At 46.6% G+C, this 25,960-nt stretch overlaps 1 protein-coding gene across 1 annotated transcript in view; it reads right to left on the bottom strand.

The window, feature by feature from the left end:
• Nucleotides 1-25,960, bottom strand: part of SNX29 (sorting nexin 29) — a 127,634-nt gene that overhangs the window by 85,122 nt on the left and 16,552 nt on the right. Inside the window, 9 exon segments of the mRNA XM_048494183.1 lie at nt 7,945-8,027; nt 14,180-14,308; nt 15,214-15,277; nt 20,341-20,514; nt 22,445-22,537; nt 23,978-24,096; nt 25,041-25,058; nt 25,092-25,410; nt 25,858-25,959. Coding sequence (XP_048350140.1) covers nt 7,945-8,027; nt 14,180-14,308; nt 15,214-15,277; nt 20,341-20,514; nt 22,445-22,537; nt 23,978-24,096; nt 25,041-25,058; nt 25,092-25,410; nt 25,858-25,959 — 1,101 coding nt within the window.

Below are 25,960 nucleotides of genomic sequence, written 5' to 3'. Positions count from 1 at the left end.
CAGAGAGTGGTCAGACTTTTCTGCAGTGCTTTCAGACACAAACAGGCTTTGGCTGGCTAGCCACAGTTTTTTCTCTCAGCCACACTGCCAGGCAGAGTGGACCTTCAATTTGCCTATTCAATCTGCCTGCTCCTCTTCCTCAGCCAGACCTGAGCGGTCATTTCTCTTTCCCTGAGGGACAGCTGAGCTCCCTTTTTTCCCCGCCAAAATTGCATCTCCCTTCTGAAAGGTGATTGGTTGGAAGACGGAGCATCAACACCTACAGGCTCAGCTGAGTAGCTGCTTTTCCCTTCAGGGGTGGGACCGTCGCCTGTCCGTCACAGGAGGCAGTTTTATTTGCCTAGGTGGCGCAGTGGTTAAGGATTTGGACTAGGATTCTGGGAAGCGCAGGTTTGAATCCCCACTGTGCCATGAAAATTTGCTGGGTCACCTCAGGCCTGTCCCACACTCTCAGCCTCGGCCCTGGCTAGTATTGGGATGGCAGACCTCCAAGGAACACAAGATGTATTATTTTATGTATTATTTTATGTATTATTTTATATTATGATATTTTAAATTGTTTTATCATTGATGGACACCGCCCTGAGCCTTTGGGGAGGGCGGTGTGTGTGTGTGTGTGTGTGTGTGTGTGTGTGTGTGTGTGTGTGTAAGTGTGTAAATAAATAAATAAATAATAAGAGGCGACCAATGGCAAGCCATTTCTGAACTCCTTTTATTATTATTTTTAATTCAATGTATATGCAGCTCTTCCAAGTCATCTCAGAGTGGCTCACAATGAAGAATACAAAAATATACAATTTCATCTAAAATACTAGTTGACTTAATAAAACGACTAACTATTAACAGCTAAAACACACAGTCTAAAAGAAAAAACAAGCGACTGAAACAATATCCTCTTGTAGTTCCACCCTCCCAGGAGAGTCCAGCAATGGTACAAATACAGATGACAGACTGAGAGGAAATGGGAGGAAGCCAACCTCAATCAAATGCCAGACGAAATAACTCACGTTCTAGAGGCCCTGCAGGACTCTTTGCCTTGAAAACCCTACTGGGTCGCCATAAGTCAATTGTGACTTGACGGCAAAATACACACTCCGTTCCCGCTTGCGTTGCATCCAAAAAAAGACTGTGCAAATTTGTTCTGGGGCATTCGAAACTGAACCATCATCTGTGGCCAATGACAGGTATAAAAGAACTTCCACTGACAATGAAGTGTAGCTAAACTTTTTTCAAAAATCAAACTGAATTGTAGCTCTTCCTGCATAGATATTGGTGTTTAACCAACTATTCCAGGTAAGATGTGTTTCTAAAATGGCACCCAAGTGGATATGACAAGCAATTGGACAGCTGGTGGAGGCAGGTGTTCTGTGGGTCCTGCCACTAGGCTGGTTGTGCTATTTGTGCAATTAACCCATTTCTGTCTCGAGGTATTCCTTGGTCGGCTGCCAACAGCCAGCTCAGGTTTGCGTTCCGTCATAGTTACCTCAGCAGCCCTGCCTCAAGAAATGAGCAATTGGGAGCCAATGGGGAATTGCTGGTGATTCTGACACTTCTCAGTTTCTGCTGATAATAATTAGCTCAAAATAGGTCACGCTCTCATCCCCTCTCAATGTCTGCCTCTGCGACCCTAATAGGCAGATTGTCGAAGGTGGATACAGCAGAAACCTGATAAATGTGAGAACGCCGCAGGCAACCGGATGCTGCATCCAGGCGACTCAGACAACTTGTTCCAGCTCCCCTGTTTTTAATTAATGTTGGTCATTGCCTTTGCAGACAGTGGTTGTGTAAAATGGACACTAAAATATCTATGTTCGTGTGTGTGTGTGCTGTCAAGTAATAGCTGACTAATGGTGACTCCGTAGGCCGCCATGGTGGTGAACCTATGGTACTCCAGATGTTCATGGACTACAATTCCCAATTGGCCATGCTGGCAGGGGCTGATGGGAATTGTAGTCCATGAACATCTGGAGTGCCATAGGTTTGCCACCACTACCGTAGGGTTTTCAAGGCAAGCGACGTTCAGAAGTGGTTTGCCACTACCTGCCTCACCTCATGATCCTCGGAGGTTCTGTTCTGGTCGCCACATCTCAAAAAGGATATTGAAGAGATAGAAAAAGTGCAGAGAAGGGCAACGAGGATGATTGAGGGACTGGAGCACCTCCTCCCTTATGAGGAGAGGCTGCAGCATTTGGGATTCTTTAGTTTGGAGAGGAGACGTCTGAGGGGGGATATGATTGAAGTCTATAAAATTATGCATGGGATAGAAAATGTTGACAGAGGGAAATTTTTCTCTCTTTCTCACAATACTAGGGGGCATACATTGAAAATGCTGGGGGGAAGAATTAGGACTAATAAAAGGAAACACTTCTTCACGCAACGTGTGATTGGTGTTTGGAATATGATGCCACAGGAGGTGGTGATGGCCACTAACCTGGACAGCCTTATAAGGGACTTGGACAGTTTTATGGAGGAGAAGTCGATTTATGGATACCAATCTTGATCCTCTTTGATCTGAGATTGCAAATGCCTTAGCAGTCCAGGTGCTCGGGAGCAACAGCAGCAGAAGGCCATTGCTTTCACACCCTGCATGTGAGCTCCCAAAGGCACCTGGTGGGCCACTGCGAGTAGCAGAGTGCTGGACTAGATGGACTCTGGTCTGATCCAGCTGGCTTGTTCTTATGTTCTTATGAGGTTGGCCATCCAAATACTAACCAGGGCTGACCCTGTTTAGCTACTGAGATCTGGCGAGATCAGCATAGCCAGGGCTATCTGGGCAAGGGTCCCACCCCAATGCCATACAACCAACTGCTTTGGACAGAGCCATCCAGAAGTCACTAGAAAGACACTGCTCCCTTTGATCACGCCAGGGCTCTCTGAACCCCAGCCCAAATATTTCACTATCAGCCATGCGCCCGAGCATATATTTAACACCCAGCAGCAGACACGCCGTAACTTACCTATCAGCAAAGACTTGTAGTAATACAGTCCCTTTCCTTATATAAACCCAGGCCCAAACAAAACATCCTTTCAGTCACACAAATTATAATGCACACACAGCTCTGGTTTATTCTTAGTAGCAGTGATGGGGAATTTAACCCACAGCTGATGAAAGGCACGGTGAAGAACCATTCATTTTTAGAAACCTTGCTATCATCCCAATCCCCGCCCCCATTTTCTCCCTTCTATAAAACCTGACCCTCCCACTCCGCTTCTATTCTTATCACTCCTTCATTTCCATAATTGTAACACAGCAGAACACAGCTAGCCAAGATTGCCCCCCCCCCCCATCATAATTACACTAGTCAGAAAAACTGTCAGCATCTAATGAAGGATAATTTCTCTTATTATGAGCATCTTTAAAAGATCATTTTCCACGAATAATTTCAATACAGATCATTACACTGAAACAATCAAACACGTATGGACTCGAAAACATGTCTTGACGGAAGACTGTGGTGGGAACCAGGTACGGGGAAATCGTGTCGTACGCAAAGTTGCACAATTAGTCTAACGCAGCTCAGTTACCCATTTACCCAATTTGGGGTCTGGATTCTCAAGTACACTTTACACAGGCAGAAGACATCTCATGTAAGGAGGGAGGGGACAACTCACAACTCTCTCTGAAGTAAGGGCGAGACATAAATATCTAGCTTAGGACCAATATGGAGGAGAAGTCGATCTATGGCTGCCAATCTTGATCCTCCTTGATCTGAGGTTGCAAATGCCTTAGCAGACCAGGTGCTCGGCGGCGGCGGCGGCAGCAGCAGCAGCAGCAGGCCATTGCTTTCACATCCTGCCTGTGAGCTCCCAAAGGCATCTGTTGGGCCACTGTGAGTAGCAGAGTGCTGGACTAGATGGTCTCTGGTCTGATCCAGAAGGCTCTTTCTTATGTTCTTAAGGCCATTGCTTTCACCTCCTGCATGTCAGCTCCCAAAGGCACCTGGTGGGCCACTGCGAGTAGCAGAGTGCTGGACTAGATGGACTCTGGTCTGATCCAGCAGGCTCTTTCTTATGTTCTTAAGGCCATTGCTTTCACCTCCTGCGTGTGAGCTCCCAAAGGCACCTGGTGGGCCACTGCAAGTAGCAGAGTGCTGGACTAGATGGACTCTGGTCTGATCCTGCAGGTTCTTTCGTATGTTCTTAAGGCCATTGCTTTCACATCCTGCCTGTGAGCTCCCAAAGGCACCTGGTGGGCCACTGCAAGTAGCAGAGTGCTGGACTAGATGGACTCTGGTCTGATCCAGCAAGGCTCTTTCTTATGTTCTTAAGGCCATTGCTTTCACCTCCTGCCTGTGAGCTCCCAAAGGCACCTGGTGGGACACTGTGAGCAGCAGAGTGCTGGACTAGATGGACTCTGGTCTGATCCTGCAGGCTCTTTCGTATGTTCTTAAGGCCATTGCTTTCACCTCCTGCCTGTGAGCTCCCAAAGGCACCTGGTGGGCCACTGCAAGTAGCAGAGTGCTGGACTAGATGGACCCTGGTCTGATCCTGCAGGCTCTTTCGTATGTTCTTAAGGCCATTGCTTTCACATCCTGCCTGTGAGCTCCCAAAGGCACCTGGTGGGCCACTGCAAGTAGCAGAGTGCTGGACTAGATGGACTCCGGTCTGATCCAGCAAGGCTCTTCCTTATGTTCTTATGTTCTAATATACCTTGAGCATCACCTATCCTCATATGAACCTACCACTACGGTAATCTAGATGCAGTTAGATATGTAGCAAACTGAAACAGGGCATTTTTCAGCAGGGCTAGAACCCTGTTTCCCTGAAAATAAGACCTACCCCGAAAATAAGCCCTAGCTTGATCTTTTGGGGATTTTTGGAGGATGCTTGAAATATAAGCCCTATTCCAAAAATAAGCCCTCGTTACAGATTCCCCGGCACAGCTGATCTGGTCACATGGGGGGGGGGGGCAAAATCATGGGGGAGAAAATAACACATCCCCTGAAAATAAACCCTAACGCATCTTTTGGAGCAAAAATTAATATAAGACCCTGCCTTATTTTCGGGGAAACACGGTATGTAGCAAACCCTCAATTGAGGCCAGATGTGTAGCAAACTGAAAACGGGGCATTTTTCAGCATGGCTAGATATGTAGCAAACCATAATTTGAGGCTAGATATGTTGCAAACTGAGACAGGGCATTTTTCAGTGTGGCACCAAAACTGTACTATTTCCTCCCCAGGGAAAGTTTTGGATGGACAGATGAATACACAAGTTGATTTTGAATGATTAACTGCTCGCAACCTTGAGGGTCCTATCCATGCAGAAAGGCATGATAAAAAAAACCTTTTGAACGAAACAAAACGGCTAAAAATTTCTTCCTCGCGTGCAGCCTGCGCCTTTCCGCTTGCGATTTATACCCATTATCACCGGTTCTCTCTTTTGCTGCCAGCAGAAACAGCTCCCTGACCTCCTCTAGGAGACAGCCTTTCAAACACTTGAAGAGAGCAATGTTATCCCGCCCCCCCTCCCCCCCCGCCACCTCCCCTTTTTCAGACTAAATATTTCCAAGTCCCTCAGCCTTGCAGACCCCATGGAACTGTAAAATACTGATGATACATGAAGACAGCCGGTTACACATGAGGAATCATCTGGAGAATTAGTAATCGTTTACACTGGCATCTGGAGTTCAATAAAAGCAGGCGCCTTCTGAAGGGGTGTGTGTGGGAATCCCATGTGCCGAGCGCCACCAGCAAAGAGGTCTAGTGCCTTGCAGCCATCCTCTTGCATCTGAAGTCAAGAGGATAGAGTGTAGGGCCGTGGTGGTGAACCTTTGGCACTCCAGATGTTATGGACTACAATTCCCATCAGCCCCTGCCAGCATGGCCAATTGGCCATGCTGGCAGGGGCTGATGGGAATTGTAGTCCATAACATCTGGAGTGCCAAAGGTTCGCCACCACTGGTGTAGGGCCTCGAGCCCTAGGCGGGGTTCAAATTGGAGCATGTGTTCCTCCAGCGGTCCTGATCCCAAGGCATTCAGGGCTCTTAACCAGCTCTTTGGAAACCAGAACTCTGGAAGCGTGGAAAGCTCTTTAAGTACTATAATCTGACTCAGAAAAAGGTGTTAGTAGAGATGTATATTCCTCCGCCACAGAACTCAACACGCCGGACCTTCTTTTGTGTAGAATGCTCGCTTGGGTCCTAGTGCCCAGCCCTGCTCTCCACCTCCCCCATACTGATGCAAGTCGTTCAGTGAACTATGAATTATAATCGCACTTGTATCAAAGTACCATGTTTAATGAAGAGCCGCGTGGCATAGTGGTTAAGTGCTTGCACTGCCACTCCCACGGTCAGGAGTTCGAGCCCCCTGTGGGTCAAATATCCTGGCAGCTGGCTCATGGTTAACTCCGCCATCCATCCATTCCTTGGTTGGTAAATGAGTACCTAGCTCATAGCTAGGGGGTAAAGAATAGCCGGGGAAAGCAATGGCAAACTACCCCACAAAAACAGCTTGCCTATAAAATCACTGCTTGCAGTGGTACCCCAGGGTCAGATGCAACTGAAGGGGAAACTTTACCTTACTTTACCTTGTTTAATAATGCCCAAAGGCAGTGCGTAAAAATGAATTATAATTTTTATATTTGTCCAGGACTATATTCTAACATGGAGGCATGCAATTTTCTGGTCTGCTGCACCTCAACTGACCATACTACCGTCTTTTTCTGAGATGCTGCCTTCCATCCTTACCAGCTAGTAACCTAGCTGTCTATGTTTCTAAACCCGTGATGGCGAACCTATGGCACGGGTGCCGGAGGTGGGACTCAGAGCCCTCTCTGTGGGCACGCACAAACAGAGTTCATCATGTGGGGGGTGGGAATCCCCGCCCCACATATCTAGGCTGGCCTGGGCCACTGGGCTGGATTATTGGCATTAAACCTAAGACCTAGTTTTGGGGAAGCAGTATAGGTAACCCTGTTAAGCGCTGTTAAATCCCACTGATTTTCATTCAAAGAACTAAAGCGAGATCCTTTACCTGGGAGTAAGCTCAGTTGCTGGCAATGTGGCTTGCTTATGAGTAAACCCTCCTAGGGTCGTGATTCACCCGTTCGAAGAGTTGCATGGTTGCTTCAAAGCAAAGCCAACAACTACCACCAAGCTTACTCCTGAGTAACGCATGCCTCGGAACCAACCGTTTTTTCTAAACTAAAACCTCAGTATTCAGGTTAAATTGCCGCATTGGCACTTTGTGATAAATAAGTGGGTTTGGGGTTGCAGTTTGGGCACTCGGTCTCAAAAAGGTTTACCATCACTGTCCTAAACCAATCACCATTTTCAGGCAGCATTTAAATCAAGTTCCACACACCGAGTAGCAAGGTCATTCTACTGATAGTATTAGTGCACAGACTAATTTTTAATAATGCAGTCACAGACCTTATCAATTTCCTGTACAACTCATATTTAAATACACACACACATATATATATACACTTTTCCCCCCACACAAAAAAGCCCCCACAATAAAGGGGTGCTTGAACGAAATGAGATTCTCAAGAAATCTCTTTTCGATTCTACTGCAAAAAAAACCAACCACCTCTTAAGCCATAAATAGTCGCCTGTTGTCATCCTTTCAAAGAAGAGACTTGGGCTGCTGCAGGGATCTAAAGAGGCACTTACTGCAATTTCCAGATAAATAAAAGCAAGTTGCGTTCTCACTTGTCGGCCACACGCAAAAGACGGACAAGTCTGAACCATCAAATGTTCTTTTGCCTTGCTTGGAGGGGGGTGGGGGGAATATTAGCAAGGCAGTAGCCTACCCCAGCATCTAAAAATTATTGCATAACAGGGTCTGGGCTAACGCACAGTGAGTGCCTATTCTACCCCCTACCAAGACTGAATTTGTCAACGACGACTTAGCAATCAATTCTGCACTGAATAGGAAGCTCTGCCACATCGTGCCGCAAAAGGAAAAGGCGTGTGTGTGTATGTATTTCAAAACAACTCACCTTCCATACTCTGCCCTTCCCTTTTCAGCATTTGGACAGCTCCAACATATTTCTTCAGTTGTACTTTCAGGACCTCGTTTTCTCTAAGAGGACAAGAGCAGGACAGAAAATAATATTGTGACTTCAAAGAAAAAAATGGACACACGCGTTCCGAGCCGAGCTATGAAATGCTGCAAGCCGTCTTGAGTCCAACAGAGAAGCAGGATACACATTTCAATAAACCAACTAACCTAAATATATTCCGCTGCCTGGATACTTCGTACGCTAGAACTGTTCAGTTGCGTTCTACTGCTTTGTTCAGGAAGTGTGGAGCCATCCTACAAACGCAAGAGGCCTTCCTGGGAAATAGGAGCTTCCTACAGTGAACAGCTTCCTACTCAGCACAGTTTCGCCGGCGTGCAACTCCGCCGCACCTTCATAGAAGCTGCAGCTAAGAGGGACATGCTTTGTGCACAAAAACATCTAGGTATCCCCATTCAGAGCTCAATGGGAACATGCTGCCGCCAACATCATAATGAATTAAACTCTGGAATTTGCTGGAAGCAGGCATACACTGGACCATCTAGAGTGTGTGTGCATGTGTGCTAAGATACCATTCTTCTTTTGCTTCCCAGGATAGCCTGTACAGCAGTGGTGGCGAACCTATGGCACGGGTGCCAGATGTGGCACTCAGAGCCCTCTCTGTGGGCACGCACAAACAGAGTGCCCCTCCCCACACATCTAGGCTGGCCTGGGAGGCTGGGCTCGATTAGCATTAAACCTAAGACTTAGTTTTGGGGAAGAAATGTAGGTAACCTTGTTAAGGGCTGTTAAACCCCACAGATTTTCATGCGAAGAACTAAAGCGTGATCCTTTACCTGGGAGTAAGCTCAGTTGCTGGCAATGGGGCCTGCTTCTGAGTAAACCCTCCTAGGTTCGTGATTCACCCGTTGGAAGAGTTGCACGGTTGTTTCAAAGCAAAGCCACCAACTACCACCAAGCTTACTCCTGAGTAACGCGTGCCTCGGAGCCAACCATTTTTTCTAAACTAAAACCTCAATGTTCAGGTTAAAGTGCCGTGTTGGCACTTTGCAATAAATAAGTGGGTTTTGGGTTGCAGTTGGGCACTCGGCCTCGAAAAGGTTCGCCATCACTGCTCTACAGGCTAGGATCCTCTGCTTTCTTTCTACTTTCTTCATCTGCAGAGATGATGGTCCTTTGTTCCAGAGCGCTTTGCTGTACGTGAGGTACATTTCAGCCCCATGAAAAGACACTTGGGTCTCCCTTGAGTGGAAATGCCCTACGCTCAAGGAAGGCACGCTTTGCAACGGAGGACCATTTTGGCAAAGGACGAACAGGAAGGCTACTGGAAAGGTGGTGTAGGATCCGAGCCGCAGTAAACTTAAGTTCTTAGGCCAACAAGTGATCATGCCAATAGGATATTCCCTGGAAAGTTTCTGAATTCGAGCCCACTCTGCATAGAGATGACTAAGATAGCCTTCCCATAGCCCAACAGGCTATTCCGTGGGGCAAAGGCGTTATGTTTTGCTTAATGGTCTGTTGGGACAGGATCCGCACCAATAGATCTGTCTTAGAAGTCTGACAGAGAAGAGGGGGAAACTATGCATTCCAAAAGATAATGATAGTAAGAAGCTAACATTTGGGTGCCTTTGCAGATACAAGTGATTGTATTTTTATTGGGTGTGTGCAAGTAATAGTAACAACTTATGTATGAGTGGCAGTACCATTATACCTAAGAAAACAGTTAGCCCTTGTGCCAGTCACCAAAGGCTGCCCACAGAGGACTTTACATCCTCAGTGAACTTTCCAGGCAAGCAGAAAAATATGCACTGCAAAATAATGTTAGAAGTAGTTACGAGCTTATAAAGGGGTGGGGGGAATTGTGGGCAGAGGAGCTATCAGCCTGCTTGTGCCTCTGAGAACGATCAAGAGGGAAACCTGGGTTGAGCAGGGAGGGCAGGTTTACAAATTGTTTCCCTCTCCTTGCTATTTCTTGTGGATGCCGCTTTACATGTGTTTTTGGACACGCAGGCTGCATTCTCTGCTCCGGCGGCGACATCGATTTTAAAAACGCAGCCAAATGAACAGAAATAAGACAATGGAAAAAAGGGGGGGGGGTCACACTTCCCATGAAGGAAGTCCCGTAGCTCACGACTGATTGTATGGGACGAGGAGCAGTCCTCCTGACGGCGTGCCTCTTATTCTCAAGCTCACCTCGGTTGCTTTGTTTATGTAATCTTCACTTCCAGCAAACAGTAAAAACAAAAAAACAAACCTATAAAGACTTCAAGGCCTTCATTAAAATTTGATAGCTACGCAATGGGTAATTCTCACCGCAAAGGGTTTTTTTATAAGGTTCTGTGGGGGACCACATTAAGCTGACTTGCACTGACCTGAAATCTGACTTGACGTGTATGTAATTATGGAAGAAGAAGAAAAATAACAGCAGCTAATTTCCCGCTAAATTCCTAGGAGACCTTTCTTGGGGTTGTGGATGGGGGGGAATCTTTCAAATGCTATATGGTTGTCACTTTACATTCCCCAGTTGAACCCCAAGGTAAAATGTCTCCTGGAGTTATAGAAGCAACCGTTTAAAGTTACTGCAGCTAACGTGGCCTTTTAAATGGAGATCTATCTCCCTCTTTCTGAGTCAGTGTGGTGGTTAACAGCAGGTGGACTCTAATCTGGAGAATTGGGTTTGATTTCCCCACTCCTCCACATGAGCAGCAGACTGAGGAACCAGATTTGTTTACCCACTCCGACATTCCTGTTGGGTGACCTTGGGCCCGTCACAGTTCTCTCTGAACTCTCTCAGCCCCACCTTCCTCACAAAGTGTTTGTTGTGGGGAGAGGAAGGGAAAGGAGTTTGTGAGCCATTTTGAGACTCCTCGCAGTTGAGAAAAGCAGGGCAAAAATCCAAACTCTTCTGTTTCACAGCACAAGGATCGGCACTGTCTTGCTGAGGTAAAGCTGCGGCAATCGCTTTGTGGCTGGCTCTGCCACCTGAGGTAAAGCTGCAGCAGCCTCCTTACTGAGGTAAAGCTGCGGCAGCCATTTTGTGTCAGCCATTTTGTTTCTGCACCCACCACCCTGTGTCGGAATTCCAAATGTGTCCACAGGCTCAAAACGTTTGGGGACGCCAGCAATAGGGTGTGCATCTTTCTCTTTTCCATTTTCTTATGGTGTCAGATGTTAGCCAAGATAAGGAAAGGACAGCTGCTTGCCGTCCAGCAGGACCCAGCAGCAAAATAAGGTTCTCCTATCACCCACTTACTCTAAGTGCAGGTATCCTCAAAGAGCAGCACAACATGACCTAATGGTTACAGCAAGATGGGCCAATTCCCCGCTGTTTTGTTTACTCCTTTTTTAAAGCAACTAAAGCCATCGCCAACCCCCCCCCCTCCCGGCTAATTTAAATGAGAGAAACTGTCTCCCGCCTCTCAGCTTATTTGCCTCAAATTTCTAGGCAAAAACCACTGCCTGATTTTTAGCTCAAAAAAGTACACATCTTGTAACTAGCTGTCAAACACAATTCTATCGTTCTGGAGGGTGACGGGCCTCTTCCGATCTAATTCCTTGTCCTTCCAAATGACAAGTCTACGAGGCGGTGGAGAAATGAACTAAACTGAACCCAGGGAAGCAGGGGCGAGGTTTCGAATGTACATCCTAGTATGTCCACGAGCGCACACTGTCAAAGACTCCACGGAACTTTAACGTAAGTGAGACCCACGGATGATAAAAGAATCTTGTAAGATGCTTTAGTGCTCATTAGGGAGAAAAGCAGGCATCATTAATCGTAGGTAACAGGGTTTTTTTTGGCTGTCAGTTCACAGCTGACTTATATGGCAACCCTGTAGGGTTTTCAAGGCAAGGGATGTTCAGAGGTGGTTTAGCCACTGCCTGCCTCTGCTTCACACCCCGGTTATTCCTTGGAGATCTCCCATCCGAATACTTGCCAGGACAAAAGCTTAAATGGCAGGGGCGGGGCCTAACTTGGATTCCCAGATCCTAGCCTGATACCTTAACCACTCTACAACACTCTCCCAGTGTAACGAAGGGCGCGGGCAATGTTTTAAGATATTACTGTTGTTTTAATTATATGTATGTTTTTAGCTGATGTTTTATCTGTACACAGCCCTGAGCCCTTCGGGGATAGGGTGGTATACTAAATTTAATAAATAATAATAATAATAATATCTAAAGATCAAGTCCAGAACAGTCACGATTTCAATTTCATTTTATCATGCATGCACGTGCGATTTCTATTATTTGATCTTGTATGCTGCCCTAATAAATGTGCTGCCCTAATAAATGGGGCCTAACTTGGATTCCCAGATCCTAGCCTGACACCTTAACCACTCTCCCAGTGTAACGAATATCTAAAGATCAAGTCCAGAACAGTCACGATTTCAATTTCATTTTATCATGCGTGCACGTACGATTATTATTATTTGATCTTGTATGCTGCCCTAATAAATGTGCTGTTTAAGCAAGCTTGCACAAGATTCTCCTTTGGGAAACAGAAGACTGCAAGAGATCATAAGGAACGCCCATCGTCTACTTCCCCGAAAGATTTCCCCGGGGCACTTAAAAGCTGCCTTTGGTTAAAAACCTTACCTCTTTTTTTAAAAAAAGAATTACTTTGGTATAAAGGCTGTTCAGCTATTATTACTCTTATAGGAAGATTTTCTCTACAATACCCATTGGAGACAATATTGCGTTGCCCACACATCAGCCAGGATCAAGGTTAAAAAAAACAGGGGAACAGCTGGGGAGCATGTAAGTGGGACTCCAGGAAGTCTACAGGGAAGTAGTAAACTTGCATAAGACAGCTCTTCCGATATTTTTACTGCTCGTGCAAGCAGATTGCTCGTGCAACTTATTACTTGCGGAGGACAGCTACACTGCAGAAGTGTTGGCACCTGAGAGCTAGTGTGGTGTAGTGGTTAAGAGCAATGGACTCTAACCTGGGGAACTGAACTTGATTCCCCACTCCTCCACATGAGCAGCAGACCCTTATCTGGTGAACTGGATGTGTTTTCTCATTCCTGCACATGAAGCCTGCTGGGTGACCTTGGGCTAGTGCCAGTTCTTCCAGAACTCTCTTAGCCCCACCTGCTTCAGAAGGCGTCTGTTGTGGGGAGAGGAAGGGAAAGCTTGTAAGCTGCTTTGAGACTCCTTAAAGGTAGACAAAACCAGGGTAGAAAATCACCTCTAAGCATTTTTTAGCACAAAGATATAGCTGTACTTGACTGCTACGTAAACACACACAACCACCTCTGGTTCTTTAGGGAAAACAAAACCCAGTATCCAGTGCTGAGCCAAACATGCCACTGCAATCCACTTTGACTTAGATGAGAATCAGAATAATGGACAACACCATTTACACACCACAACAGCTACTCAGCACGGCACACTTAGGTTTGAATGGTGTGCTCCACACCACTGGAGACAATGTAATCTAACGCTCGACTGCCTTTTTGTTCTTTGAGATTTTGCTGCAAATCCTTACATCCATTTGCTGCTGCGTTGAGGCTGGCAGCTGACCTATTTGTATAAACATTGAATGATAGTGCATTTTCCCCTCCCAACACTGCTGCTGGAAGCATTTCTATAGTATGCAGTAGCCCGGGAAGACGACGGTAGAAATTGCCAGGGAAGGAAACGCTAGTGTAGATATAAAGCCAGCAAAGGTAACAGCATTTTGGAGATGATTTCAAAAATCAAACATTCAGCTTACACTAGTAAATAGCAGAAACAGAGATACAACAGCAACAGACGGCAAAACAAGGCACGTGTTTTCGGGAAGACTAGCTTCCCGAAAAGCTAGTCTAGGAGCAGCAGTGGCGTAGTGGTTAAGAGCAGGTGTATTCTAATCTGGAGGAACCGGGTTTGATTCCCCGCTCTGCTGCTTGAGCTGTGGAAGTTTATCTGGGGAATTCAGATTAGCCTGTGCACTCCCACACATGCCAGCTGGGTGACCTTGGGCTAGTGACAGTTCTTCGGAGCTCTCTTAGCCCCACTTACCTCACAGGGTGTTTGTTGTGGGGGGGGGGGAAGTGAAAGGAGATTGTCAGCCCCTTTGAGTCTCCTACAGGAGAGAAAGGGGGGATACAAATCCAAATTCTTCTTCTTCTTCTAGCTTAACAAATATACCAAGTAATTTCTTCCTGCATCAGCTGCCCCACCAATAAACCCACACTGGCCAGGTGAAGCACAGGGACACTGCCCCTACCTTGCTAGGGCTTGGATCTTCGCTGCATAGCGCTCGTCCTGTTCCGAAGCTTTCCTCTTCAGGTTGTCTATTTCCTGACGTAGGCCTGCAGAGTGTTCCATCTCTCCGTCAAGTAGGTTCCGCAAAGATCTGAGAAAAGAAGGGAGGCATTATAGTGAATGTTGTTCATCTGGTGGCGCGTTGGTCAACAGACCGAATTCCCAGTTAAATGACAATTTTATTCCTGTTTTATTATTCTTAACTGCGCTACTTATACTATATTAGTACATCATAAGTATATCTGCATGAGTGTGCAAATGTTTCTCTGCTCGAATCAACTGGTCTTTTATATATATGAGCTTGTATTATCTTGATTTTATGCCAATAAAGGCGTGATTGATTGATTGATTGACAAAGAAGAGAGTCCCTAAAAACTACAGCAACGTGTAAGAAGCCAGAACTAGGAACGCAAGGTTTCTGATGCCCAATTACGAATTTTCAGAACCTTTCCATCAGTTACAAGTCTCCGTGTATCACAGTGGGTAATGACTCCCTTCCTCCACCCCAAAAATATCTGAAATTTCCTATAGTGCGCTTATTAAGCCAAGATACATAACTGCACTTATTAAGCCAAGATGCATAACTGAAAGGAATTTGATAATGGGTTTCAGTCCTTTCTGGGATCCCTGGCCCCAGTGGAGCATAGAGAAATAATTTTGCAGAGGTTCAGAGTACCCTTCAAGTCATGAAGGTACAGCCCCTGCCACTGACCTATCTAAATCTAAATCAACAAAACTGCATGCTTAGGGGAATCTGCATAGAAGGATACCAGTCCATTCCAGCTAACAGAAGTCTGCAGATTCCTTTAAGTCCACCTCGTTATACTTGAGGCAAGCTTGTACGGTTTCAACCAAACGTTCCAGATGTTCACCGAGGTCCAACCAAATCAGAATGGGTTTGCCCAAAGTGGGATGCGTCCCCTCCGAGGATACTGCCTTCTTGTGAAGGATCACAACAGAAGGACATGGTTGTCCGTGACATTACTGTCTTCTTACCTGCTCTGCTCTTCCAGTTCATGCTTTCTAGCCATCATGGCCACAATGGCTTGTCGAAGTTCGGCTACAGAAAACAAAGGGATAATCTGTCATTATGATCAGTTCTTGTGTCTCCAACTCAGCAAAGCTCTTAAATTCACAATCAAGAAGTAGGCGCAGGAATGAACCATCGCTATGACTTTTTGATACGCAACAAAATCCCCAAATGCTTTTGGAAATTAGGCACCACTGAGATGAAAGGATTTCCTCCATGCGTCTTGATGCTGGCAGGTGTAAAAAAAAATTCCCAGCATGCTCAGCGGGCAACCAAAAGCTGCTGGGGAAAACAGACTAGCTGAACCCACCCTCGGTCTAAGAATATTTTAGTTTCAAATAGCTGGTATTTGACAGATTTCAGTGGCTTACCGACCAGACAAATAGGGGAAAGAGTGCGTAGAAATAAGCATGTCTTCAAACATGCCTTAACAACACCGCTCCGGGGTGCTGTTACTCAAAACATTCTCCGTGGAAAGGCGAAGATTGAAAAAATATAGTTCGTAATCATTTCTTGAGAGAGTCAGAAAGTGAAATGAAGCTGTTTCTCACAGAATTTCGAGTTCAGGACCTATTCTCAGGCATTCCTTTGAATATACTACAAAGGTGTAAGCTCAGGCAGTCAATTTTGTTCCTTAGTTGTACTAGGATCATTCTTCCTTTCTACTTCTGTAAAGTGTGGCACAATAGACAAGTGGCACACAACGGGCAGCAGCTCACCCGGTGCCAGGGAGTTCCTCAAAAGAACAGCAGCGGCCTGAGGCAAACGCAGGCTCTGCCATCTACTTTTCTAAACTAAACGGTTTCGAATGTCTTGACAGGAAGACATTACGTAAACAGGCCAAAACAAGTAATACCATGAGCAGCATCGATGTTTGGGATGTTTACGCTGTTATTTTTTATTATTCACGACAGATCACAAAGATAATGCTCGAGCTAGGCTTATTTACCTCCCTATCTGATTCCCTCGGTAACCCTTCGTTTGGGCATTCCCTGAACTGCTGGATTTGGTAGCAGGAAATGAAAACTTTGTGGCTGGGGAGAAACACAGGGCGACTTGCCGAACGAGCAGAGCCACCCAATATAAATTGTTTCAACAGGGCCTCCTGGGGTGTGGCCCCATGTTTGCGGAACTCCCCGCAGGTAACTGCCAGGAAGTTAGACTTTTGAGTTTTATGTGTCAAGACCTTCGCCGCCCCCCCCCAAAATGTCTGGCCTGCTCCTCTTTTAAATCAGCAGCTGTGGCAGCTGTCAATGCCATATGTTAACAATACAATGTGCGAAGGAGGAACTGTCTTTCATCCAGTTGACTAGCCTAGGTCAATTACCCCGCTAGATCAGTGATTGATGCACAACCTTTGGGGGCTACCTGGATTCTAGCTTATAAAAGTCCAGATAGGCCCCAAAGGTTGTGCATCAAGCACTGATCTCGCGGGGTTAATCGATCTCAGGCAAAGACCACCAGTGGAACGGTCACACTTTTCACAAGTGAAGCTTTTCCCCAGGAACATTTGCAACCAGATCATGTGGGTGCAAAAGGAAACAAAGATTTTGGCTAGGAAAAAAAAAGAAAGGAATACAACAATATTTCCTTCCAATCCACCTGTGATATATCCAGTGGCTTTGAAAATATTTCTGGCCACCCAAAAACTACTTGCTGTTTGCCTTGGGGCCTCTTGCGATCACACTGTGCTTTGTATTTTATACCTGCTACCCATTTATAGAATAATGTTGCTATGCAACAAGCTGAAAGCCATTCCCCCTAAGAGCAGGAGGGCAGAAGGGCAGCTACTGGAAGACCATTTCCAAAAAGATTTCCTTTTTAAAAATCACACCGTTTGCCGCTTTTGCTCAAGAAACGGCGTTCGAGCATTTCAAGATTTAGGAGCAGCTGATCCTTAAAGCTTTGGGCACAAAAAGTGTGAAGTGGAGACTGGCACGAAAGGTTAGGATATGACATGAATGATTTACTAGGCCAAATATGGAAACAAACAGCGCGGCTCCGGCCCACGCACCCTTCCTCAATCCTGCAGTGATGGCGAACGGGAGAACAAAACGGTCAGGACGGCTCTTTGGGCAGCTTTCATACTTGACAGGAATAAGAAGAGGAGGTTTTTGTAACCCACTTTTCTCAGCCACAAAGTGCCTCAAAGCCTCTTACAAAGACTCCTTGCGAAGGAGTCTTAAAATTGCCTTCCCTGTCCTCCTCCCCCAACAGGCACCTTGTAAGGCAGGTGGGGCTGAGACCGTCCGGAGGGAACTGTGGCCGGCCCAAAGTCACCCAGCAGCCTTCATGTAGATGAGTGGGGAATCAAACCCGGTTCTCCAGATCAAAGTCCACTGCTCTTAAACACAACACTCTAGAGCCAGCATGGCGTAGTGGTTAAGAGCAGAGGAACTCTAATCTGGAGAACCGGGTTTGATTCCCAGCTCTGCCACTTCAGATGTGGGGGCTTATCTGGTGATCCAGATTAGCTTGTGCACTCCAACACACGCCAGCTGGGTGACCCTGGGCTAATCGCAGTTCTTCGGAGCTCTCTCAGCCCCACCCACCTCACAGGGTGTTTGTTGCGGGGAGGGGGGAGGAAAGGAGATTGTGAGCTCCTTTAAGTCTCCTTACAGGAGAGAAAGAAGGGATATAAATCCAAACACCACTACTTCTTCTGAGTACACAAACGACCACTGTTACCTTGCACAAAACTCACAACACCACCCCATGTTCAAAAGCATAGGTGTCAAACTCGCGGCCCTCCAGATGTTATGGACTACAGTTCCCATCATCCCCTGCCAGCATGATTTTGGGAGGGGATGATGGGAACTGTAGTCCATAACATCTGGAGGGCCACGAGTTTGACACCTGAGTTCAAAAGGGAGAGGGAAGAATTTTGGAGGCTATACGGTTAAGGGAGGAAAGTATTCGATCCGATCTGAGCCATAGGCGGGCGGGACAGTAATCCCTCGACAGCTCTTTACCAGCCAGCAGCAACCAGGTGAGTACCAGAAAGAACCGCTTGCACCCTTGTTGAGTTTGCAGCAAATTCTAAATAAAGGGTATGTTAGTGAGCAGTTCCCAGATCCAGCTTCAGACAACGCTCTCTCTGCTCCAAAGCAAATCATTAGCAGCGGTTTTACCTCTGACAATGTTCATGTTTATGTTTAAATCAGCTCTCGGCATAGCTGGAAATGAGGTTAAATACCACCCACAAAAATACGGAACGTAAATTTAAAGCAATTGACTAGCAGAACACACAGGCAGAGAAAATGCAAGAGCAATGCCTCCCCCTACGGCCAGCTAACGTGTTTGCAGCCTATTCCTGTATTTTTTTTAAGTGACCTTAAAAAAGTATTTGGGGGGGGGAGGGGGCTTTCCCAAGCAGCCTTCTCGGGCACCCAGAAAGAGAAAAAATCTTGCTTTTAAAATGTGAATTCTTAACAGGAGCACTGATATTTAGGTGGGAGAGGGAATTCTCGCCCTGCTGCTCAGGAATTTTAAGATGGCACAGCACTGGCTACTTTGCTGTTTATTCTTATACCATGTTTAGTTTTATTTGGCATTTTTGTTTAGAGATGTTGTTACTCGCACTGAATCTCAGCTGGGCTGTGTGAAAGAAAGAACCAGCCCAGAGATTGCAACTAATTTTGGTTCACTGTAAATCAGGAAACCTTAATAGAAACTTAAGAGCTGGAAGGGACCTCAAGGGATATAAATTAATCCCCTTACATGACAAGTGAAATTCGTGTCCTCTTCCCCAATGCTCCTCTCCCAGCGACCCCTGCTCTATGCCCAGAGGAAGGGGGTGGGGGGAACCTCTAGGATCCCTGGTCAATCTGGAGGAAAATTCCCTTCCCTGACACTGAGGAGTGGTGACTGTCGACATTTGCCGATGACACTTTAGCGATTGGTGGGGCTCTCATCTCTGGAGGGGATAGGGGTCTGCCCTATCAGTGAGGAGTGGACCGACTGCTCTCATGGTGCAGGGGAGAAAATAACCTGGTTTTTTAATACCTAACAAGACAAAGAAGCTTATAGTGGACTGTAGAAGGAATAGCTCAGAGAAATTCAGCCCCCTTGACTATAAATGGGAGATCAAGTGAGAGCCCGGTGGCTTCCAGTTTTTTTAAATTTCTGGTCATGATTAAGAAGGGACTTGACCTGGAAGTACAGACTGCCCATGGTGGGTTAAGAAAGGCCCAGCAAGAGACTGTACTATCTGAGACTTTTAAAGGAAACAACAACTGAAGGGAAAACTCCTGGTGTCCTTTTACGCTTTGTGTGCTATAGAGAGTGTCTTAGCCTACTGCACCTGTGTATGGTTCTCCAGTTGCACAGTGTGGCAGATTGGAAGAAGCGCTCAAAATTTGATCACTACTACACAGAGAGGGATTATATCGGCTGCCCTCTCCCCTCCTTGGAAGAACTCTATAATTCCCGAAGCCTAAAAAAAGCCCAAAATATTCTGAGAGACCTGTCTCATCCAGCATGAGATCCAGCATGTCTCATGAGACCTGTCTCATCTCTTTTTGAACTGTTACCATCTGGCAGACGATACAGGTCTATCAAAACTAGGACGAAGAGGCTTAGAGACAGCTTCTACTCTAGAGCTGGGGCTATGCTAAACTCTGAACTTTGTGTTGATGTGTTTGGGAGCTGTGTAGGGATGGGTGGAGGCAAGGAGAAAGTGAGGATGGGGGATGAGTCTGAAGTAATGATGCATCCGGGGAATGCTGCATAAATTTAGTTGTTATTGTGCACAATGACAATAAAATACTTATGCTTATTATCTAGGAGCATGTAAAAAAAAAGGGACACAAGATCCAAGCACTGAATTCAAACATCACAGAAGGTGGTTCAAGAGCAACAGGCAGGCGAAGCGGTGGGGCTTCGGTTGGCACAGGGGCAAAAATGTTGGGGAAGGGTCTGGGAGGCCCAGGTTCAAATACCCGCTCTGCCATGAAAGCTTTCTGGGTAAACCTGGGCACAATCTCCCCTCAACCCACCTCGCAGGGTTGTTGTGAGCATAAAGTGGAAGAGAGGAGGAGGAGGGCGAGCATAAACAAAATATATTAATGAAACCTTTTGCGACAAATCTGCACCGACATTTAACCGCTGTTCACAATAAAGGCTTGTAAAATAATGAACAAAGCAGAGATCGATGACGGACTCTTCTCTGTCGCAGAATTTCCCCAGTGCCTCTTTCCCAAGATCCTTCAACTGGAGATACCGGGGATCAAACTTGGGACTGAGCCACAACCACCTCACCCATCTAGCTGTACGGGTGAAACCGAGGAGAAAAACAAAAAAGGACCTATTTTCTTCCAGCTCACAAGCTCAGAAGTTACCCTGTAGCGGTCATGTGGATTCTAGCATGCTTGCCGGCAGTGACAATAGATCATAGAAGCGTTCTCTCTTGGACACGGGGGCTGACCTCTCCTCTGTTTTATGTTGTTAAAAAAAAAAGAAAAAGACCAATTGACAGAAGAACAGAGAACACCAGATCTTAAAAAACACCGGGCACCAATCTACTTATGAGGTCTGATTATACATTTTGTAAAATGTACAGGTGTGGTGTTTAGAAGAGACTCAAAGGGGTATAGTAGTTAACAGCAGTGGATTCTGATCTAAAGAACTGGGTCTGATTCCCTGCTCCTGCACATGAAGCCTGCTGGGGTGACCTTGGGCCAGTTACAGTTCTCTCAGAGATTTCTCAGCCCATGCGGAGGCAGGCAACGGCAAACCACCTTCGATCGTCTCTTGTCTTCAAACCCTATGGTGTTGCCATAAGCCAGCTGTGACTTGACGGCACCTCTCACCCCATAGCAGTGAGAGCATCAGACTATGAGAAATGGAAATTTAGATATCCCCTCTGCAATGGAGCCTTGTGGGGTAACCTTGGGCCAACTTCCCAACAGTGGAATGCAGTACCTCGGAGTATGGTGGAGTCTCCTCCTTTGGAGGTTTTTAAAGAGAGGCTGGAAGGCCATTGGTCAGGAGTGCTTTGACTGTGTGTTCCTGCATTGCAGGGGGTTGGACTTGATGGCCCTTTTGGGGGTCTCTTCCAACTCTATGATTTTATTATTCTATGATTCCCACTTTCTCAGCCTATCAAGACAGATGTGTGGATCAAATGGGGCGAGGGTCAAAATGGAGAAGGGGACAACGTCAGCCACTTTGAATCACCATTAGGGAGAAAACTGGAGCATAAATGAAGTCAATAAGCCTGTCCTCGTTGAATGGCGATTGCACACAGGACAAAAGGGTTTTTAACAAACAAAGAGCCCTGCAGGATCAGACCAGCCGAACAGCTAGTTTAGCATTCTGTCTTGTGGACAACCGGTGGCCCTGGAGGACCAACCGAGCGTAAAGTGACCCTCACTAAGGAGTGGAAGAGAATTAACATCTTTCTTTTCCTCTCTCCACCGCATAGACATGCATGAAGAAGCACCATTTCGTGCTGTTAAGACTCCAAAAGTCACCCACTCAAGTATGAAAGTCTCTCTAGTATCTGTTTCATGCTGCTGCCAAAGGCACCGTATTTCGTACAATACATACCCCATTGCCAATTCAAGGTACCCCTTTTTTTGCATTAGTTCCAGGACCTTCATTTTTAAGTACCTTCACTTTTCTCAAAGAGACCAAAAGGTCAAGAGCTGTACCCTCAATTTCGCTTTAACTTGTTCACGATCGCTGTATTTTACTGCCAACTGAAAACTGTACAAAGGAACGAAACTCAATCCCCAACGAAAAACGGAGGGGGTTGGTGCAACAAATTTCAAACTGGGCCTTGTGGTTGCTGCTTTTCTTTTAATGTACTTTTTAGGTGCCTGGATCTTCTGCGCATTCCTCTTACGTAATGTTAGCAGACTAGAAAATAAAGTGATTTTAGGCCGTTTCGGGTTCGCTGACTTTCTGCACAGAAATCAGCCTGAACAGCTTTCTCATTTAATTTCCCCAAAATTTAGCAGATCGCCTTTCAACAGGCCCGTTCGCCACCTTGGCAGTGGAATGTCGACCGAGCACCTTCCCACGGATATAGACATAGCTTCCTAAGAGGTCCACTGAATGTGACAACGTGGCTCTTTTAAGCTGGCCTTGAGAAACCATATTTTGCAGCTCGGAAATAAGGATTCTCCCTGCAAAAGATGTCTTAACAGTTTGAGCTGGTTGTTTTTTGTTTTTTTTAAAGTAAAATAGTCCAACTGGCTGTATACCTGTAGTGATGTTCAGCGTTCCTTTGATCCAACTCAACCACGAAATCGCCACGGTCACGCCCATCGCCGTTCTCCAGGTTGTCTAAAGCAGTACACAGGTATTTAGAGGAAATGACACCCCTCAATGCATGCGCTTCCGAGCCCCTCTCCACATTACGTTTCGTACCCAGCCTCATTAACGTTTGCCCTCAGCTATTGCGAGGAGGTCCCTCTGGGATGATTCCTAATCTGGAGAAGGAAGGCTTTGAGACATTAAATTAAATATTGTAATCAAGGAAACCAGTTAGGGGGAGGAGAGGGGGGGGTGAGGGCTGGAAACTGCTGATTACTGAACGTCTTTATTTAAGACTGACACATTCATTGCTCGGAATCCAGCGTTCGTGGGTCGTGTTCGTTTAGCGTGTGTGCCCACCCCCCACCCCCCAGACACTCTCCAGAGAGCTCAACGCAGCCCATATGAGCAGCAACACTGAGTCAGACTTCTTAAAAAACATGCCCTGCAAATACAGCTGCCAACCTCCAGGTGGTAGCTGGAGACCCCCCATTATTACAGCTGATCTCCAGCCAACAGAGATCAGTTCTCTGGGAGAAAGTGGTGGCTTTTGGAAGCGGGACTCTAAAGCATTAGACCTCATTGGAATGTCAATAGCCATAGAGAGTCAGCTAAACAAGAGAAGCAATGGAGTAAGACGGAGAAACCCTGATGGCACACTTAGGAACAAGCAAAAAGAAGAATTTGGATGTATACCCCATCTCTCTTTCCTGTAAGGAGGCTCAAAGGGGCTTACAAACTCCTTCTCCTCTCTTCTGTGAGGCAGGTGGGGCGGACAGAGTTCCAAAAGAACAGCGACCAGCCCAAGATCATCCGGCAGGCTTGATGCGCAGGAGTGGGGAAACAAGTCCAGTTCACCCGAGAAGACTCCGGCGCTCTGGTGGAGGAGTGGGGACTCAAACCTGGTTCTTCAGTTTAGAGTCCGCCTGCTCTTAACCCTACTGGCTCTCTAGTATCTCCCTCAGATTTTGTGAAGATGACCATCATTACAAAGCCCCAAATGCCCCTCCATGCTGAATTGAGAGTTGAAAGCTACCAAACTGGATATTAGCTAGGAAATTATTGTGCCTGCCCTGTTAAGAGGGAAAAAAACCAAAACACTTTTTTGGGGGTTAATCTTTTTTTCCCCCAGAGCTCCAGACTTCACCTTTGGCCCACAGGCAGACAAGGCACAATAGCATTATACAGGAAGAGAGTCATCAAAACACTTTCCTGAATTGATACAGAACTTTCTCTCTGTCTCTGCAGTGCCAAATGAATCCTCCCAAAATCATGGGGGAGAGGTTAAGGAAAGGGGGGGTAAGGCAAAGCAAAGGACTCCCCTACATCGAGCAATCCCGGCTCAAAGGACAGCCATTTCACGTGGCCACCTCTGGCAGCAGGCGTTTTAATAACTGCTCCTGTCAGTCTCCACACCGCAACATTCAATATTTTTTTTTTTTTTTTCAAACCAAGGCAATAGATACCCACCAGTCGGGGAGCAGCAGCCAACCGTGCTGACAGGGAACAATACGTCGCAATCATCGTTCAGAGTCTGCAGAGGAGCCCAGGTGTTGGCCGCCAAACTGCTGGCAACACCCTGCGAGGGTCTACATTTAAAAAAGAAGAAAAGAAAAGGCGTGTGGTCATCTAATCCGGACGGACTGTCTTCCAGGATGCTGGAAGCGGAACAGCAACTGCTGCCGCACCAGCAGGGCACTCACGGAGGACACTCCCTAAGGCCGTGGTGGCGAACCTTTGGCACTCCAGATGTTATGGACTACAATTCCCATCAGCCCCTGCCAACTGGCACGTGCTGGCAGGGGCTGATAGGAAGTAACCAATCCACTAACTTTATCTGGAGATATAAAGTCATATCCACACTACTAAAACAGGATTAGTCACACAAAAGCAGGCTTCGGCTGACGAAAGCGATGGCTTGAGTAATGGTTCTGAGGAGGTTGACTTTAAACGAGAGAAACAGGGTTTGATTCGCCATTCCTCCACGGCAGCGGCGGACTCTTATCTGGTGAAACAGGTTTGTTTCCCCACTCCTACATTCCAGCTGAGCTGGTGACAGTTCTCTCTGAACTCTCTTGGCTCTGCCCACCTCACAAGGTGTCCGTTGTGGGGAGAGGAAGGGAAAGGAGTTTTTAAGGCACCTTGAGTCTCCTTACAGGAGAGAAGGTGTATGTATTAATCGAAAGGTAGGGGGGGTGGGAATAAATCTAATTCTTCTTTTGAAATCTAGGAACCCTCTAAGCTACCAGTATGCTGCCAACGGGATGTGACATCAGAGCCACAGGACAGGAAGGAGGCTGACAGCCCCTTAAATAATTAGCAACTCTGAAAGGCCCCCAATTTGGTAAGTTTCTTCCCTCAGCCTGACGGGATCAGCCCAATGAAAGTATCGAAAGGGAAGCCTGTCGCCTTTTTCACCTCTTTCTGAATGCAGTTTCCAAAAATATTAAAGTCATGTGACGGAAGGGCTCCGGGTCTAATGACCCCAAGAACATGCCACCATTCTGTCTTTAGCACCATCCAAAATACTCACTTTCCACAGGAGCCTGAATCTCCCACCAAGCTGTGGATACACACGTTTTACCTTAACTCTCTTGTTATCTTGACATCGCCGTCCACTACTTTTGACATCCAACTACAGGAAGCAAACATCTCCCATTTTAGATCACGGCTTGGGATGCGTTTTGAAGCGAAACCACATCGAAGCCAGTTCCGATGCAGTTTAGCGAGGGGGCCAGAGAAAGACGGGACGTGCCCTGAAAATCGGTCAGAGTTCCCGTCCAAGCTTCCACCCGCAACAGTCACGCCTAAGATGTCACCCAAGTCCGGTTCATCTTCCTTGTCATCAAAGGAAATAATATTGACTTTCCTCCTCCGCCTTCCACCGTTTCCGTAACTCAAATCTGGAAGACAAAGGCAAAAACTGCAGATTTCTCTCTCTCTCTCGCACACACACATACCCAATACACAAATAGTCATGGTTGTTTACTTGCCCAGGGTTGTTTGCAGTGCGTTAAGAGCCGAGTGGCGTGATGATGGATTTAAAAGCAGAGTGTACTCTAATCTGGGTTTGATTCCCCGCTCTGCCGCCTGAGCTGTGGAGGCTTATCTGGGGAATTCAGATTAGCCTGTCTGTATACTCCCTACCTGCCTTGACTGGAGTGACCTTGGGCTAGTCACAGTTCTTCGAAGCTCTCTCAGCTCCACCCACCTCACAGGGTGTTTGTTGTGAGGGGGAAAGGGAAAGGAGATTGTCAGCCCCTTTGAGTCTCCTACAGGAGAGAAAGGGGGGACAGAAATCCAAACTCTTCTCCTTCTCTAAATCCCTCAAGCGTCTTGGTAGCACTTACCCCCGCTAGCGCTCTTTGGAAAAACAGGCGACAGGTTTGTGTCTTGATCCGATCTGATGATGAGAATCCCGCTTGAGCGGAGGCAGGCCGTGATCTCCATTGA

This window comes from Sphaerodactylus townsendi, linkage group LG04 (genome assembly GCF_021028975.2).
Source record: "Sphaerodactylus townsendi isolate TG3544 linkage group LG04, MPM_Stown_v2.3, whole genome shotgun sequence".
Lineage (NCBI taxonomy): Eukaryota > Metazoa > Chordata > Lepidosauria > Squamata > Sphaerodactylidae > Sphaerodactylus > Sphaerodactylus townsendi.
The sequence above is the reverse complement of the archived record's forward strand: the minus strand, read 5'-3'. Positions and strand labels throughout refer to the sequence as shown.